At 34.7% G+C, this 19,675-nt stretch overlaps 1 protein-coding gene across 1 annotated transcript in view; it reads right to left on the bottom strand.

Annotated features, from left to right (window-relative positions):
- The window catches only part of LOC143387181 (cadherin-12-like), a 105,810-nt gene that overhangs the window by 25,346 nt on the left and 60,789 nt on the right, over positions 1 to 19,675 (bottom strand). The window contains 1 exon segment of the mRNA XM_077108042.1: positions 12,119 to 12,455. Coding sequence (XP_076964157.1) covers positions 12,119 to 12,455 — 337 coding nt within the window.

Here is a 19,675-nt window from a genome sequence, read left to right as displayed (position 1 = left end):
AAAAATATTAAAATATTGCTGTCTTATTTATACTCATGATGAATAGTTTTGTGACTCTAATGAATAGAAGGTATAATGTAGTGTTGGTGACATAAATTGTTAATATGTAATATATTTCAAGAAAGGTTGAACATTCACAATATATTAATTACAAACATATCCATGTAGTTCATAATGAGTAATATACCTTGGAATCAAAGATGTATAAGATAAAGACATTTCTTCTAAAAGTTCATGCTAAATTGATAATATCACTCTACAAATATATTAGATATGATATATCATGTCAATGTAATAGTTTTGATATTTTTTTTCAATTCTTGAACTCTTTCAGGTTAAAGGAATATTTCTGTGTTAATGGAACTTTATCATATTTGTATAAATATATATTTGTATATGGATTTCAGCAATTAGGTGAAAAGTTCATCATGTAGTTTTTACTTCTTGAGAAAACTGATACTAATTAAGTAAAAAATAAGGCTGACATTAATGTTGTACCTGTGATTTTGTTGAAGCAATTATATTGATTTACAGTACTCTTTAGCAGTTTTATTATGTTAGTATAATCATAAGCAGTTGAAGGTTTAAAATAAAATATAAGCTCTCACAACATAAATTTGGATTTCATTATATTTGCATAGCATATTATAGTGAGCAAAATGAAAACATTTCTAAATTAAGTTGATGATCGAGATAACATTAATGATTATTTTTTCCATGTTATATGATACACTGCAGAGCTTTATGAAATAGTTTGAAAACTTTACAAGTGATTCATTCTTCACAGTATCACTCTTAGAACTACTATTGAAATGTTGCCAATTCTAGTATAAATAAAATTTATTTTCATTTGAGAATACAAATTAGTTTCAAATAGTTACTTGGGGAAAGAAAAAAAAGAAAATTATAAAATGGTAGACAAACTACCTAGATTCTACCAGGAATCTATGAAAAGGCTTGTATGAAAAGTAAGAGAAGGTTAATTATCTGGGCAACTGAAGGAAGAAAAAATGACATGGGCTTAGAATCATAAGCAATTGCTCCATGCCATCATCAAACCTCATCTATGCTGAGTAGTGACAGGTTTCACATTTTTATTTCCCTCAATTTGTGCTCATCTTTAGGACACTGGAGAGTTTGTCAACATTCCCTCTGTACATCCAACTGTCCCACAATGGTTGCAGTATCTGATCTCAACATGAACTTTGTTGCCTCTATGACATTGCTTAAGCAGTTTCCCCACCTGATGTTTGTTTAATGACATAGGGTGCTTGTTTCCAGTACAGGTTTCTTGACAATAATCCCAGAAATTCTGATCCAATGTGACTTGAATGTACCCAAACATCTGTCTTATAAAAAAATTATCCCAGATGACTGTGATACTTGTGATCATAGTTGGGGAGTAGAGGAACAATAGTAGGAAAAAAAGGCAACCCAAGGATATTACTTTTCAACAGCATGCATAGAAATATTATAACTTTTTTGAAAAGTGATCCAATCAATGGGGGAAGGAGAGTAGGAGAGTACTGCTGTTCAGACACCACAAAGAATTCCAACTCACCCTTGTCACCAGCTCCCTGGTCAATCACAGTGGACCAGATAATACACTGTGAGGTAGTCAGTGCTGGATTAAAGAAATGCATTCCAAATCCACCAACAAAAAAAAAAAAGTTGGAGAAATACATGTCTTTTAGAAAGGTGTTAAGCAAAGGGCATACAGGTAGAAACAACAAAATGAGGGTAGACTCAAACATATTGGAAAAACTAAATTCTCAGTGAAGCTTTAGATGGCTGAATGAGACTACAGACAATCTTTCCCCCTCTATTCCCTCTGTACATCCAACTGTCCCACAAAGGTTGCAGGATCTGATCTCAACATGAACTTTGATACCTCTACGACTTTGCTTAAGCAGTTTCCCCACCTGTAATCCCCTCTTCTCCCTATGACAAGGTACATTTTTCCGTAAGTTTCTTTAAGCTTTAAAGTTTTATGTGGTGGTAGGACTTATTGTTCCTTGTTCTTACATGCACACAATGTATGTGTGTGTGTTTTAATGTTTTAAACACACAGTTTAAATTAAGAGCTATATGGGATATAGTGAGAACACTTTTTATTTTGATTTGGCATTTAAATCATTTCACCAGATATTTGTTTCTCTCACAAAATTTTCAGGACTTAGACCCCAGATAATATGGTTCCTAAATTTTCTTCTTTTTAAAATAACTTATTTAGTTGCCAAGAGTCACATAAAATGGTCTATAATTATCACTGCCTTCTTTTTACACACTTGCTTTACTCTCTGTTTTTACATGTTGTTTAGATTTAGTAGTTTGCCTATACTGAACCAAAATGTGGCAAAAGCGATGTGATGCAATTTCTCAGAGTAGGTTATAGAAAGTTCAATTTCATGGAGTTCAGGTTGAGGCTCAGTGGTAGAGTGCTTACCCAGTATATGTGAGGCACTGAGTTCGATTCTCAGCACCGCATATAAATAAATAACAAAATAAAGGTCCATCAATGTCTAAAAAAAATTACAAAAAGGATTAATTTTGATCTTTCACACATTCTCTGTCTCCTGTGTTTATTTTGATCGCACTGACTGAGAGTTGTAAACTGCCCTAGAAGCTCTCATTGACAGGAAACTGAGAACATCCTGGGAACAATAGCCTCTGAGATTCTAAGTCTCAAGTCCATCATCCTACAAGAAACTGAATCTTAATATCACCTATGGAGTGAACTTAATTAAGGTCTAATGAGAGAACATTTAGAGGACTCATTTCACCCATGAATGAATAAATGAGATAATAAATGTTGGTGTTCTATGTGACCGAATTCTGATGCAATTGGTAACATAGCATAATTATCTAATATCCCAAAGTTAACTAACACCACACCTTTAAGGAGAGGTCTCTTTTCTACTTTCTCATAGGCTTCCTCTGCAAAGACTGAGAACCTGCTGACAAACAGCAGTGATGTGCTTGAGAACACATTTCAAATCTTCCTCTCTTAATGTGGAAATATGATTCCCAGTCTCATGTCCATCTATTTTTTGAAAAAGTGTTACTGGTTTGTTTTTGTAGCATAGCCAGCCCATTTACAGAACATCTGTACTATATTTTTTATTCAAAATGCATTTGAAAATTACCATGACTATTGTTATTACTCATTTAAAATAAAGGAAGGAAGCAGAAGTTAGTGGATACGCATCCCAAAATGTATTTTGGAGAGTCAAAGGGTCCAAACCCAGGTTTGTCCTCTTTAGCTGTGTGGTGCTGGGCTATGAAGAAATGTCTCAAAGCATTGATTTCTTCACTCCTACACCATGGATAGTAATACTAACCTTGAAGTATTATCAAAGGGGACCATATGAGTTAATGGGTACACAAGTATTAGAATAGTTTAACTATTTTATTATTACTTCACCTTGTCTGAGAATATAATTTCATAGTTAGTTTTTTGGCATACAGAGAATCATTTCAGAATATTCTGCCAGGGGCTGGGGCTCAGTGGTAGAGGACATATGAGGCACTGGGTTCGATCCTCAGCACCACATAAAAATAAATAAATAAAATAAAGGTATTGTGTCCATCTACATCCAAAAAATGTTTTAAAAAAGAATATTCTGTCAAAAGGTCACTTATTTTTACTTAAATCCTTCATCACTTTAAATCCACATAGTGGTCAGTCAACCCTTTGCAACTTCTTTCTAGTGTTTACTTAAATATGAATTTTATGGAATTAAACACAATTTTAACAATTATAACTTATTTTAATTCATTAATTTGGTTAATTTCTATCTATACTTTCACTGCAATGTCCTTAAGAATTGACATTATTTATAGTTTTCTCATAACCTACAATAAATGATGTTTGCACAAATGGTTCTTAATATAGTAAATAAAATAAATGCATAATTCATGTTGAGCTTGAATTATAGTAAAAAATCTTATAACTTGATTTTTCTGTACATATGAAAATCATATCACATGTTCTATATTAAGTAAAATAAGTTGTAACATAAAAATATCTTCATGCAGACACCTTAAAAATTGATTAACAAAAAATTAAATTTCAACTCATGAACTTACACAAATATATAAAATTTCACAAAAATAGCATTTAGGAAAAGAGTTCATTGATTTTTTTTACTTATTTCATAATAAATGAAACCAATCCATGTTATTATTTGAATATCAATAAGAAGAAAATTGTCTCTTATGTAATTTGTAGATATTATAAATATGAAATAAATTATAGGACTTCAGTGTCATGGTCACTTACCCTCTTTAACTAAGGGCATTTGTTACATTAACACCAAAATATTTAGATACATTGGCCTTTTGAAATTTTCTTATAATTTGAATGAGGTGAAATTTTGAAGCTTCCCTCTCTTTTAAAATTCTTGAGAATTATTTGGACCTCTGACTATAGCAACACTGATAAATGATTGATTTTTAATTAATTTAAAGTTGTTCTGTCATTGTACCATTTCACTTAACCTGAGAGGTTTTAATAGAAGAGTCAGGTCAAAACATATACTAGTTCAACCTGCAGTTTGGTCTACTTAAACAATTTCATTCTTCATGAAAGAGCAAGTAATGGGTATTTATTTCTCATCCATTCACTATGATAATAATATCTGATCAGTGGGATAGCTTTATCAATGAAGTCAACTTAAGGAATTGGAATATGAATCATGTTTACTTTAAAAGTTCATTTGCAAAAAATAAAGACTCAAAATTAGCTTTTATTATGGAATCTCTAATTATCATGTGATGATATTTTGGCATCTTTATTTTGTCCTAGAAGACTTCTTTGATGGGTCTAATATCCATTCAATCGTCTTTGAAAAGATACTGAATTTCTCAAAATGGAATTAATTGATGGTCAGTCTGTTTTAGGAATATTAATTTGGCATCACTCTCATATTGTGTGTGTGTGTGTGTGTGTGTGTGTGTGTGTGTGTGTGTTTGTGTGTGTGTGTGTGTGTGTGAGAGAGAGAGAGAGAGAGAGAGAGAGAGAGAGAGAGAGAGAAGTATATATAACCCACGTAACTCTCATGAATAAGCATGGCTATACAACTCTTGGTACCCAATCCACAAAATCTACTTTGGTAAAGAGTCCAGGGCTCTAATCTTAGGTTTGTCATCATTAGCTGTGTGACACAGTGCTATAAACAATTTGAATTCCTTTACTCCTATACTGTAGATAGTAATACCTTGCAGGTTTATTGAGGAAATTGATTTCTTGGACACATGAGATACATATGTACAGATGTATATTATATACCTAAGTTCCAGTGCTGACTATTAGGGCTAAGAAACTACTTCTTATCCATAAACTAGGATTTCCTTACTCGCATTTTGCTAAAATCTACAGCTTACAATTTGGGAGAGCATGTGCACTAATTATAGAGATAAGTAACCAAATATGGTTCTATAAATTTAGGAAATCTAATTTTTCAGTGACTGAAGACTTTTATTTTCACACAAGGGTTTATACTTTCTTCCCTGTTTCAAGCAGTTGAAGCTAAAGGCTCTAATAGGAGGCCCTGGACATTATTTTCATTATTTTTATGTCTATTCTCACACCATTACCATGGTTTTGTAGCTACTGGGAGAAAGAAAACTTTTATAGTATGGTAAAGATTACCAATGGATTATCCACAAACATTTAGCTTGAAGTAAGGCAGGGGTCTATTACTCCTACTTCAAAGTGATTTTAGCAAGACTCACAATGGTTTTGTATTAAATAGTTTAGGAAAATAATTTTCATAAATTAATTGTCCTCAAAATTCTATAGAAATTAATCATTGAAAGTTATCAAGAGGAAAGAATTAACCTATGCAAGTACAGCAGATACAGAACAGAAAGGAAGAAAGATGTCCACCACAAGCGAGACTACAGCAAACAGTGTACAGAGAATGCAGGTGGAGGGTCCACCAAGACTAGCTGACTGGTATTCAACTCTACAATAGCACATTCGCTCAAGTAGTTCACTTCATACTCTGTTTCTGAGTCTAGCTGAGCAAGAAGGTCCAATCTGAACAAAAATGACAAGGAAAAGACATTGTGGTAGCACAGCCTGTAATTTACCTTGGCAAGAGTTTTTGAGTTTTCGTAGGGTACAGTGGACATAGCAGAAAGGAACTGGCATGGAGAAATTATACTGTTATCAAGAATTATACTGTTATCAAGAAGGCTGCTTGACAATCAAGAGGAAATTAAGAAAGTTTAAGGTTTACCATTGTGTGGTGGTATCTGATTCCTATGCAAATGTCTCCAAAAGCCCCCAACATTAAAGAATCTAATCACACAAGAAAATAATTGGCCTTCAAACATTTACCTTTACTATCAGTGCAACTCAACGCTAAAAGTGGTGGTACAGATAAGAGGAATTCATGCATTTTTATTTCCTTCACTCCCAACCGAAGAGACCTGAATGTCTATATCCTTATCCCCACATTCTCAAATATACAAATTATGGTTTCTTTGGAATCTTCAGTGATTTATTTCCATTTTACCAAAAAACAACCTTGACATGGAAAGTAAAAAATAACATTTTCATGTTTCTCACAATTCCATGAGTAAGTTAGTTTCACAAGGCAATGGGGAGTACACTGTGGTACTCATCTAGCAAGTGGAATTCATCTAGAAAGTAGATTGGATGAGGGGTTTCAAGACTGACATAACCATCAACTGACATGTAGTGTTGGAAGGCTGAACTGAGCCCCAGTTGTAATCTGAGCATCAACAGGCGATCTCTCTTTTATGGAAGCCTCAGAATAGCTAGACTTTCCACATGACAAGTTAAAATTTTAAGAGTTAAGTATTGAAACAAACAAGGCAGTAGTTATTTAGCAATCAAGAGTTACCTGAAAGTCGTGAAATTGGCTAATGATATTCTAAAAGCATGGGGTAAGGTATCTGACTGTTCATGTTGAGCCGCAGTTGTTACAGATAAAAAAATTGTTCCGCATTTATGCCCCCACCGAGTTGAGACTGATCAAAACCCCTCCACAGAACTATTCATAGCTTCTCTCTTATCTGAAAGGTGAAATTAGCTGCAAAAGTGTTATAAATTTGCACCAGATGCACAAAACAAATGAGAAAATGAAATGAAAGATACTTAGGGATTTTCCAAAACTTTTAGGAAATCATAAGCAGAAGAACTAGGGGAATGCATTTCTGTTGAAAACAACCAAGTAAAAAGAGTCAAATGTCACATTTCCACTCTAATTGATTACTTAAAGAAATTTTTATCACATTCTCTATTATACTGTTAAACCATAAGAACTACAATTAAGCTCAGTTGATAGGATTCTATTTTGGACCAAGCAGAAATGAAGACAAGGAACAATTAAAAACAATTCTAGGGATTCTCTGCAGCTCTTTGCAGAATCGCACTTAAAAGTGTATTCCACAGTTACATTTATTAAAAATATATTCTAGTTACAGGAAAGAGACAGGGAGATGATTTTTAAATGCTCTTCTTGATTTCAAAAAATATTTTAGAGTGAGTAATTTTATTTGATTATTATTTCTTCTTGACCAGCCTATGAAACTCTTAGGATCATGCATGGCAGAAAAGCTGTCACTCTGGTGACTTTTTGAGAATTTTCAATGCATACTATGTTCAATCATGCAACTCATTATATTTGCTGAGTGTACATCATGCAGTAGACACCTTGCTAGAGCTAAAACATGAAAATTAAGTAAAATAAACAAGAATTGGGGTTACACATATCAACACATGATCTTAATGACTGATAGAGGGATAGGGAAGACCATATGAGAGCCAAGAAAAGGCAACAAGTGTAAAATCAAATGGTTCAGGCAAGACATCCTGTGCCTGATGTTTGGTGGCACTAAAAGGATATGGAGAAATGATCTTGAAAAAGAGACTGAAAAACCCAAAGTGAAAGGGAAAAGATGGTATTTTAGAGAGCAATGCAACCACACTATCAGACCTGTGAAAGTAGTATGGAGAATTATACATTGCTAGTAATTGCTACAGAAAATACTTGAGAGGAACAATAATGAGAAGAAGAGTGATTTAGGTCAAAGAAGACCTTAGACATACTATTAAGGAGGTAGGCCACATGCTAAGGGAGATCAACACTGCTGAGCAGGGTCACAGGGGCTTACATTTAACCCCTAGAAAAGTAACTTGTTAGATGTATTTGAAGAGGATGAGACTGTGAGCATTTCTGGATCTTCAAAATCTTGACAAAAGACGGAGAGTAAGCAGGGTTGTAAAGAGACTTGATTCAACAGGCTTTGAGGAGTGATGAGGAAAACTAGGGACACTTGCAGCCCAAAGAAGACAAAAGATACATTAGCTGACTTCAAAATGGTAGAAATGGACACGTGCAATGGTGACAGAATTACTTGTTATGTTTTGAGGGAATAGGTAGGACTGAAGAAGAGAACATATATAAACGCAGATTTCAGATACTTTAAGCAAATATGTTTATATTAGAACTGTAAACATTTATAAGGGGTTTCCTCAGGAAATAGTACACACTGTGGGTGATTTTGGAACTGCTCCAGTAAGTTCCCACTTTGCTAAAATGTACTTCACCTTCCATAAACTTTATTGAGATATAATTTATATGCTAAAATTTTCACGCACTTCATCCATAAAATTCATTCATTTTAGGTATCATGAATGTTGTGCAAGAATGTGGTAGTTTTTAGAAAATATTTTAAATTTATTAACTCTATATGTATATATTGTTATGTGTTTAATTTTCTGGAAATTTCATTTTTATGGATAAATATTGTGATGGGGTCAAGGAATAAAATAATTCTGTCCCTGAGGAGTTTTTAATGATAAAAGACATTCTCTTGCCTCCTGTTTAAAAGTCATTTGTTCTTGTGTAGGTAGACCTTGGTGCATGATTTATATTAGGTACTCTCCAACGTGACAGACAAGAACTGCTACTTTATGTTATTTTTAAATTTAAATTCATCATACATTTCTAAGAACATTTTAGAATACCTCTCCAATATATTACTTGATAATACTTTCCACATTCATTTTTAACTTCATGTACACACATGTATTAATGTTTTAACAGACATATTTGAGAGTACCTTACAGGTTTTATATCCCCTGGATCCTAAATATTAACATGTTTCTCCAAAATCAAAGACAACTAATTTGTCCCAATATTGTTGAGGGTTAATGTTAACAATTTGGTTAGTCCAGAAATAAATACTTGCTCACACACTTAATCTCAGAATAAAGTAAAAATAAACAGAGGTGAGTTCCCTGTAATTTTAGGCAATTCTGATGCCCAGCCTATGGGAAACTACAAGTCAAAATTAGTGGCTTTAACGTTTTTATGGTTTAGATATTAGGTATCACCCAAAATATTATGTGTGAAGCAATGCAAGAAGGTTTAGAGAAGAAATGATGAGGTTATGAGAGTCTGAAACTAATCAGTGAGTTAGTCCCTTGGTGGAATTGGCTAAGTGGTAACTAAAGGCAGGTAGGGTGTGTACGGAGGACACAGGATGTCTTTGGGGTATGTATTTTGTATTTGGTAAATGGAGTCTCTCTCTTTTCTTTTTCATCATCATGTGAGCTGATTCCCACTGTCACACACTTTCATATAATGTTCTACCTGACCTCGAGGCCTAAGGAATAGAACAGGCTGTCTATGGACAGGACCCCTGCAACTGTGAGTCCTCAAATAATCTTTTCCTCCTATAAAATTGTTTTTTATCAGATATTTAAGTCACAGAAATGAAAAAGCTAACCTTTATTGAAATCCTATGCTAAGCGGCAGAAGGAGACCCCCTTACCAAGAAAGGTCACAGACTAAATGTTTTCTCAGGGTCAATTAATCTGTGTTTACAGACTGACTTCACTTCACCCACTTTCATATTGCCCCACACTCCTTGGCAGGCCCAGTCTGATAGGCAGAAACTTTCTCAGCTCTTCAAGATCAATATCCCTGAGCCCTTCCCCTATCTATCATCTTTGAAGTCCCACAGTATCAGATTCACTGAGGGAAAGATGGGATCTACTGCAAAATGATATAAGTGTGTTATCTATACAAAAAAGGGTTGAGACATTTGTGAGGCCCAAAGAAGTAAGGTTGCCTAGTGTAGTTACTTGCTACAAAATGTTGAAAAAAAATGTGTGGCCATTTGCACAGAACCAAGGACTCAAATTGGATAACTTTGCTACCAGAAATTTATAATCATACAAATCATGTTTCATCAGATTTTATGTAGTTTTATATTTTCTGCCTTTTGATTAGATTGTTTATTCCTTTTACATATAAGGCCTTTGAATTAATATTGAATCTGCATTTGCCAGTTTATTTTTATTCCATAAGTTTTGTTTCTTTTTTCCTCTATTCCTTCTCTACTGTTTTCCTTTTCATTAAGTGAATATTTTTCATTGTAATGTAAATCCTTATACATTTTTTCATTGATTTATTTTTTCTTATACCTATTCTGAGGTTTGACCATATAACCTTATCAGATTCAAATTCCCTAACTGAATTCCAGTACTATCTAGAAATATTGCTCCTATATATCTATGTGCTTTTATTAAATATGGTATAAACATATTTACACCAACCTTTATGTATCTATGTCACAAGTCTAATAAAACATGGTAATAATTATGAAATATGTCTATTAAGGCTTAATAAAAGCAAGTAATTGGAGAAGAGCTTCAGATCTCTGGGTTCTCAAGGACTCTGTTTCAGCCTGGGCAAATTCTCTGAGCCAGTGCTCTAGGCATTGGGTGTAGACAGTAGCCTGTGGACTTCCTGTTCTGCCTCTCATTGTTCAGGGTGTTTGGGCCCCACATTATTAGTCTCACTGGGGTAGAACCTCCAGCTGTGTGTGATACTGACTGGAGGAGAGATGCTACTGGTCCCTTAGTCACACTCACTAGAAATTTAGCTTCTGAAACCTGGAGGTGGAGGGGATGAGAAATATTGGCAGCCTGACCCTCCTAGCACACCATTATCTCTTGATTGGCTACTAAAGAGAGGGAAGACATGTCTCTTCAACCACAAATACCCAGGGCAGGCATTTCTACCAAGGTAGCTGGGACATAATAAGGAGGGAGGTAGTGGCTTTGGGTCCACTGCCAAAGTCTGTTGCTTTTCACAAATTTTTGTTGACTTACTTGAGTAAATAGTTCTTCTTGTGCTGTTAGCCTTTAGAAAAGTTTTGAGAGACAGTAAATAATTGTTTTTTATTTTGATCATATTTTTTTTAATTTTTATTTGTTTATTTGCTTTACCAAGGAAGGCCTCTGCAGAGTTCCACATTGGACATTCATTAAGTGGAATCTCCATCAATTCTTACAATTCTTTTATTCCTTTATATTGCACTTAACCTGCATTTTATTTTTAAAATATTTCATTATTTGAGACTCTACCCATCTTGGAAATGTGAACATCTTTCTTCCATGCAATGTAGTATGTTAGGGTCTGTAAACAAGTCAAGATGGCGCCTGGCATTTTGCCAGAGGGAGTGGTTTGTGAAGTAACGCCAGAGAGCCATTAAGTGTGGAGATTCCTTATTGGTTGACTGCTGTATCTAGTTTATGTTAATTAAGATACGCTGTGTGAAATGTATATATACCCCTCCTATTCTACAATAAACGTCTCCCACTCCTGCTGTATCAATCTACACAAGTCCCTTGTCACCCCCCGGTTATTTTGCTGCAGCCGGACCCCAGCAGATGGTGGCCCATATGGGATCCCCAGGACACTCGGGGGTAAGTGACGAAAAAAAAAAAAAAAAGCTGCCCGTCCATAGATAGGAAGGGAGCAAATCTGCTCGTCCCTAGACAGATAGGGCGAGAGGACAAATGGCCATTTTGAGAAAATGGAGAAGATTGATACAGTATGTTTGTGTCTTGTTTTGTCTTGAAATGTTGTATTGTCTTTGTGACGAAAATATGGAAGGGGTGAGAAGTAAATTACTAAGAGAAGAAGGCACCCCAGTGGAACCAAGAGCAGTTAGGGCATGTGTTGATGGAAGTCCAGGAACTCTAGTCAGAAAGAAGAAAGTTCAGAGGAGCAAGGATTATCACAAAAAATGTTGCAGCAAAAGGCTATTACTGAATACTTTTCGTTACTGGAGGGTGCGTGAATTGGCGTGGCACGGCGGCTGCCATGTGCGTGAGCCAGTCATGGCACAGCAAGGACTTTCCAACCGGTGGCAGCAGGCTCTTCCCCCCCCCCCCCGCCCGGGGATCAGGACGCCACTGCGAGAGCCCAAATCCAAATCTGACCCAGAGGCACAGTCTCACAGGCTCTTGCTCCCTGTGCTCAGTGGCAGTTTGAGTCCGGAACACTCCCCGGACTCTCCCTGGGTCCATCTGGGGCTGCCCGGGATGCTGCAGGCGGAAGATGGCCCACATCCCTGAAGTTTGATCATTTCCAAGGCCGGTAACAACAATGGTTCCCCCACACCTGGAAGCTAATGAGTAATGAGCAATACTAAGGCTTATTTCAAATGTTAAAAAAAACCTTGAGATAATGTACTAAATTGTTCAGATGGTTGTTTTCTTAGCGCCTGCTGGAATACTACAGGATTTTCTTTAGCATCATTGCTGGAGTTCCTGCCTTTGTCCCAGTGCTGGTGAGGATGAGGGTGGAAGAATTTCCAGTGTTGCTGAGAACCAAACAAGACTTCGGATCAAGCTAGCTGCCTGCAGAACTTACCTGGACTGTGATTTAAGCTAGCTGCCTGCAGAACTAACCTGGACTGTGATTTACCTGAACTGTGAGTTAATCTATTGAGACACTGCTTTACCTGGACTGAGACAACAAACTGTAAACTACAACAAATTGTAACTCGATATCTTTGCTAACAGTGTCATGGCTGGTATTATTTTTCCAAGGGCTCCTTGCATGGAGCCATCAATTGGCTTGGTATTGTGGCATTTTGTATCCTCCCCTTCTGCTTGTAGCAGATTATTTATGGTGTTTGTGTAAAAACCACTATGGTCGTTATTTAAATTAAACAAAAGGGGGAAATGTTAGGGTCTGTAAACAAGTCAAGATGGTGCCTGGCATTTTGCCAGAGGGAGTGGTTTGTGAAGTAACTCCAGCGAGCCATTAAGTGTGGAGATTCCTTACTGGTTGACTGCTGTATCTAATTTATGTTAATTAAGATAAGCTGTGTGGAATGTGCATATACCGCTCCTATCCTACAATAAACAAGGGCTCCCACTCCTGCTGTATCAGTCTACACAAGTTCCTTGTCACCCTCATGTTATTTTGCTGCAGCCGAACCCCGGCAATAATATTCAATTAATACGGTAGATTCCAAATAAGATAACATAGCTTGTATATATTTCCTGTAGGTGATTCAATCTCTTTTCTTTCCCACTGCCTTTTAAATTATTTAAAAGTAGAGACTAGTTTTGTTCATCTTTCTGTTACCAACTGCCTGGGATAGTAATCTCCACAGACAACTTGCAACTTACATTTTGCACTTAATTTGATGCACAGAAACAATTATTCCAGTTTATATGACAGCTAAATATTTCCACTATAAGGCAATAAGACATTTTAACATGTTTTATTCAGGAAAACCAATTTATTTTTCTGATTTGAAGAAGAATTTATTAGCTTTAATACTCAAATTCCTAAATCCCAGAAAAAACTTCACATTCCCAGACAAAATAAAAATTTACCATTTTACTTATACTTAATACTTGGAGACATGTCATAATTTACAAATTTGTTTCAAACAGAAATACAACTTTGTGTAGTTAATTACATACATTTTAAGTTTTTTGACAACATATTAAATATTCAATGATTTGTATAATGTATGTATAAAATAATATGTCAGGCTGAGGACTTAACTCAGTAATATAGTACTTCCCTAGAATGCACAAGGCCTTAAATTCAGTCTACAAAACAAATAAAACCTCTAAATAAATAATAATGTGTCTACAGCATCCTGTATCTTGTTACCACAGTAAGCAAATTTTATTTACTTTGCTCAGTCTGACACTGACATATAAGTGCACTGCATAAATTGACTATTACTGAAATGCAATGAAATAGTTTGAAGAACACTTGTTTTCTGGACAGAATGAGTGTTGTAAAATATCACTCATTCTTTTTACAGTTAGGTGTGGAATCTTTCTTTCTAATGCACACTATTCTTCATTTCTACAAAATTTGGAAAATAATATGTACCTGACTGTGTAACTGTCTTGTTAAAAAGATAAAATGTGTTGCTTAGACCCAGAATCACATGTGTCAAATTGCACTGTGCGTTTGTGTGTGTGTGTTTTCCCTTTCCTCTTTCTGTCAACATTATTTCATTTAATTTCCAGATAAAATATACTTCCATACCCGCAAACTTATGCTTAGTTCTAGCATCAAGTTATGCTATACATTATCTTCAACTTTAAAATACCTGAACTACGAAGCTCTGCACAAATCTCTCAAACACAAACCATGAGCACAGATTCTCAGGCTCTGTATTATAAATGGTTTTTGTGTTTGGCTCTCATTCACCATTTTATGTCACCCAGTTTTTAGATTGTCCCCTGGTGAGATTTGGTACCTTTTTCTCTGGATGTTCTCCTATGAGGAAGCCCCCTGACTTCTGGAATATGGCTGAAACTTATATAGACTAGTATTTTTCTGATGCCCTGCCTTCACATGACTGACTGAATCCAGTGCCCAATGAAAGAGTAAATGTTGAACAAGAGCTATCATTTTTTATTGTGATATTTTACCCAATATAACAATTAGGAGACCAGTAGCAGAAAAAAAATTGCCATGATCTAATTGACAATGAAACCACAACTATAATTTTTGAACATTTCCAAGAAGACACGGCATAGTTTCTAAATATAGAAGGGCTTTTCAGGAGATACACCTTCTTAGAGACAACAATCACACACTTTGAGTTTCCAAGAGTCTTCATTAAAATCTAAGGATAGATTGATATTTACTTGCAACTAATCCCAGCAGTGTAACCTGAACTTATTATTTGTTTAAACATACCCTTTTCAATAAACAAGAGACATAACAATAAAGTATGTTTGTACCATCTTCTACTTACTCAGTAATAGCTGAGATTTAAATGAAAAACTAAGTACTTATGATATATAAAACAATTCATACAATTATTCAATGACTATTGCAAAGAAAACTGGTTTAACAATTGAATAGAAATAAATTAAAAAAAAAAAAAACTAAAACAGTAACCTGACCTGTGAAGGCTATCTGATAGAGTACAGTTTTTATTATTTCTCTGTAAATGAGTTTTTAGAAATGCCTCAAAAACTTTTATTCTCTTCATTAGGTAAGCATTCCCCTTAAAATTGTTTCTTTTAATTTACCTAAATAACTTCCTCTGAGTTAATGGAAATGCTAACTTTGACCCTGTCCTAATTCTCAAAACATTTTGTAAAAAGTACTTGATGGTATTGAACTATACTAAAACTATTACATCTTATACTTAGGTAATAAAATGTAAAAATAAAAATTCAGGTCAATGTAGAAAACAGTCTTTTGTTTAGGTAATAATTATATATCAAAATCTCTTCATTCTTATCTCCTCTAAGTTGCTAATATTTTGTTGTTGTTGTTGTTGTTGTTGTTGCTGCTTTTGTCTTTGGGCAGCTAATGAAATGAAAGTCAATTGAATCTATTTGCAGAAACATTTTAATGAAAACTTCAGCCATATACATCAACACTCAGAGTGTAATTGCTTCCTTAACAATAACAATTAAGCTTTAAACTTTTTTCTTAGAGATCTCAGTGTTTATATGAACCTTTTTAGGCAAACATAAGTTTAAAAAGGTTCATATAAACACTGAGATCTTTATTTCTTTCATTTATTTATTATTTATCTTATATTTCTCCTTATTTTTACTTTTTTCTTAATAAATTTAAAGTTGTATCTCAGTTTGGATAGTTGATTGTTTGTTTTAAATGTTTAATGACAAACTAAACACATTATAAAGTTAGAATGGTTAAATAGTTAGCACTCTTGCTGGGACGTGGGACACAGTGAAAGGGGAGGCTAAGGAAGAAGGATTGTAAGTTTCAGGCCAGCCCAGGAAGTTCAATGAAACCTTGTATCAAAATAAAATAAAAAGAACTAGGGACATAGCTTAGTTGTAAAAACACCCTGGGTTCAAGAGAGTATTAGAGAGTAACACACACACACACACACACACACACAGAAATGTTTCACTTCTTTGTTTAAATATCTCATTTGGATATAAGAAATATGCTTTGAATAGGTGTCTAAAGAGGTATAAATATAAAATGTGTTAATAAAATTTTATATATATATATATATATATATATATATATATATATATATATATATATGAGAGAGAGAGAGAGAGAATTTTAATATTTATTTTTTAGTTTTCGGTGGACACAATATCTTTGTATGTGGTGCTGAGGATCGAACCCGGGCCGCACACATGCCAGGCGAGCGCGCTACCGCTTGAGCCACATCCCCAGCCCCTAAAATTATATTTGTTATGTATTCATTTTCCTTTAATTTTGTCATACTTTCCTTTTTTTTTTTTGTTTGGTATTGAGGATTGAACCCAGAGATGCTTTACCATTGAACTATATGAACTATATTTTCATTCCTTTTAAGTTAAGACAGAGTCTCACTAAGTTGTCCAGAATGGCTTTAAAATTGCCATCCTTCTGCCTCTGCCTCCTGAGTACCTGGGATTACAGTTGTGCACCAAAGTGACAGGCCTGTTTTTGTTGTTGTGGTTGTGGTTGTTTGTTGTTTGTATTTTTCTTAAACAGTCACACATTGTATTCTAACTATGAATCTTTTGATACATGTGCATGTCAGTGTTCAGACTCCCCTATACTCTGCCATTCTCTTGTTCTATGTGGACCATGTATTTTGTCTTTAGATACTCTCAGAGAAAGATTTTTTTTTTCTTTAAAGAAAACATCATCTGTTCCCAGAGCTTTATATGTGACCTTTTGTTCAATTTGTTGAGACCTTGAAGCAGCTTGCTGTAATGGTGGAAAATGTGGTTTACACCAATACTGAGCTTGGGTTCTGAACTTGATGTCTTGAATATAAAACACAGATTCTCAGTTTTGTTATGTATTGAAACATACAGATAGCAGGGTTTGATAATACAAATAAAGAATGTGCTTAATAAATGTAGGCATTTCTTCCCTAGAAATATTTCTGACTCTGGATCTTATGCGTCCTTCATTGGGCCGTGGTTCTCAATTCAATCCAGCTATTTTCTGAATTTCCTGCAGCACTAAATGCTCATTTTGCCTTTGCTCGTGTTGTTCCTATGAAGGGTCCTCAAGTCCTTATGAGTGACATCCATCACTTCTTTCCTACAAAATCCTCCTGTGTTATTTCTTTTGTCTAACCTACATGTTTGAATTGATGTTAATGGTGGTTTCTCAAAAATGAAAATAGCAAAACAAGAGTTTTGTATTTTGTTTTGTTGAGTACATAAGAAGTTTCTTTCATTAGAGTTTATCAGTGAGTTCCCTGTTAAGTCATAGGGCCTTGTACTTACATGGGTGCACTGTATTATTTTATAAGAACATCTGACTGCTCTTATTAACAATATCCAGGCTAGAGGGTAGACATGGAATTTCTTAATTTATATCAATGAGTGTTAAACATACTTATCCTGAAGTACTTTCCAGATAGCTTCATCATAACTACTTCATATTAGTGCCTTGAAGTAGTATATGTTTGTTCAGGTCATCATTAATTTTATTTACTGTCTCTAGGAGCCACAGCAAAATGGTCTGAATCTGTTTGCTATTTTATCTAAAGCAATTTACCATTTGTGTCTTAAAAGCTTATATTATGTTTTAAAGAATCTTTTATTTCTTTTATTTCTTCTAAGTAAGCTTGATTTCCTACAAAACTAGACATGTGTACTCTTTAGTTAATTTACACTAAAATTATTCACATTCTAATAATTCATTGAATGGTTTATGACAGATTATTTCATGAACTAATTTCTTTAATTTTCTAATGATTATTGACTGTTACAGTATTTTTTCAGAAAAATATAAGATGATTATTTACTATGCATTTAAAATAACTAATTATTATAGGTCAAACACATACATACATAATTTCAAATTAGTGTGACAAAAGAATTATTCTCCAAAAGCAACTGAAGAAATTATAGAGACAATGAATGGAGCCAAGTGTTCTGGTACACGCCCATAATCCCAGCAGCTCAGGAGGCTGAGGCAAGAGGAGCACAAAGTTAAAGACAGTCTCAGCAAAGGTGAGGCACTAAGCAACTCCTGTCTCTAAATAAAATACAAAATAGGGCAGGTGATGTGTCTCAGTGGTTGAGTACCTCTGAGTTCAATCCCTGTTACCATCACCCTGCACACACACACACACACACACACAAACACACACACACACACACACACACACACACACGATAGAAAAGAAAAGAAAGAGAATGGAAAGGGTTTTTTAAATGTTTGCTCCCTCAGCACTTGGAGATAAAGCAAGTAACCTGAACCACTAGCAAAAGGAAAGCATAGCAATTCAGGTCCATGATACATCCCATGTTCACCTGGGTGGTCAGAACTCCTGAGGAGTTACCTAAGGCAAAACAGGTTGGCCTCTGAAATAAATCACCATCCTTTCCATTACAGTGACACTGCGTAATTGAATGTATTACTAAACTAATATAAAATTTCTTTGTAAATTAAAGCTAATTCTTTGGCTATTTGTTCCAAGGCTTATAATAATGAGAACTTGGGGATCTAGCTGTATTTCTTCAAATCTTTTGCCATCCTTCCTGAAAACATGATTTGATGTTCTGGTATCTTGATTTCTCTCTCTGTAAAATAATATCAGCTATTCTATTGTGTGTGATGTGAGACATGTGCACATCCCAGAACTAGTACAAATTAAATATGATTATATCATTATATGTTGATAGTCACTTGCTACCAATATAAATAAATCCTTATTTGGATATAAGGTTTGAGGGAACAGAATTTTTTTTTCCTAGTGAAAACAAAATAAGCAATGCATGCTTGTAAGAGTATTGTTGTCATTTTGTATTGTCAACTAGAAATATGGTATATGAGCAAGATTCAGAAGGACCAATAACATGATAAGAGCATGTCTACAACAAGTATACCTTATTGTCTCCCAGGGGTGGGTTCCTGCTGAGTTTACAAGCAATGGTTACCCAAGGTGATTAGGTGAGATCACAGTTATGAAAATCAAATCACTGATAAGTTTTAAAATGCATTTGAACAATTATGAAGACATGATTTAGCACGAATTTTTATTGTTCAAAAAATCACATTCCCTATCACTAAAATAATTTCTTATACTCCACTTCTTTTCCTTCATCCTAGACTTCTGCTTTCACAGGTACCAAAATGATATGCATATTTCATTGCCAATTCCAAATTACTGGAAGAACATTTAAGAGGCATAGCATAGTGGAAGGAAGTTACCTTCATCATTGGGAGCAAGGCTATGACAGGGATAGTGAAAGCAGGACTTTTTTTCTTTGGCTTTCTGGTCACCCAGAGGTGGACAGACATTCTATGCCCCAATTTTCCACTGCATAAGATACTGAGATGCCACAAGTCAAAAGCATCTTGGCCAAGAATCTGTGAACTGAAATCGTAAGCCCAAATAAGTCATC

The sequence above is a fragment of the Callospermophilus lateralis genome, unplaced genomic scaffold (genome assembly GCF_048772815.1).
Source record: "Callospermophilus lateralis isolate mCalLat2 unplaced genomic scaffold, mCalLat2.hap1 Scaffold_121, whole genome shotgun sequence".
NCBI classification, from domain to species: domain Eukaryota; kingdom Metazoa; phylum Chordata; class Mammalia; order Rodentia; family Sciuridae; genus Callospermophilus; species Callospermophilus lateralis.
Note: the sequence above shows the minus strand (reverse complement) of the source record. Positions and strands in the feature narration are given on the sequence as shown.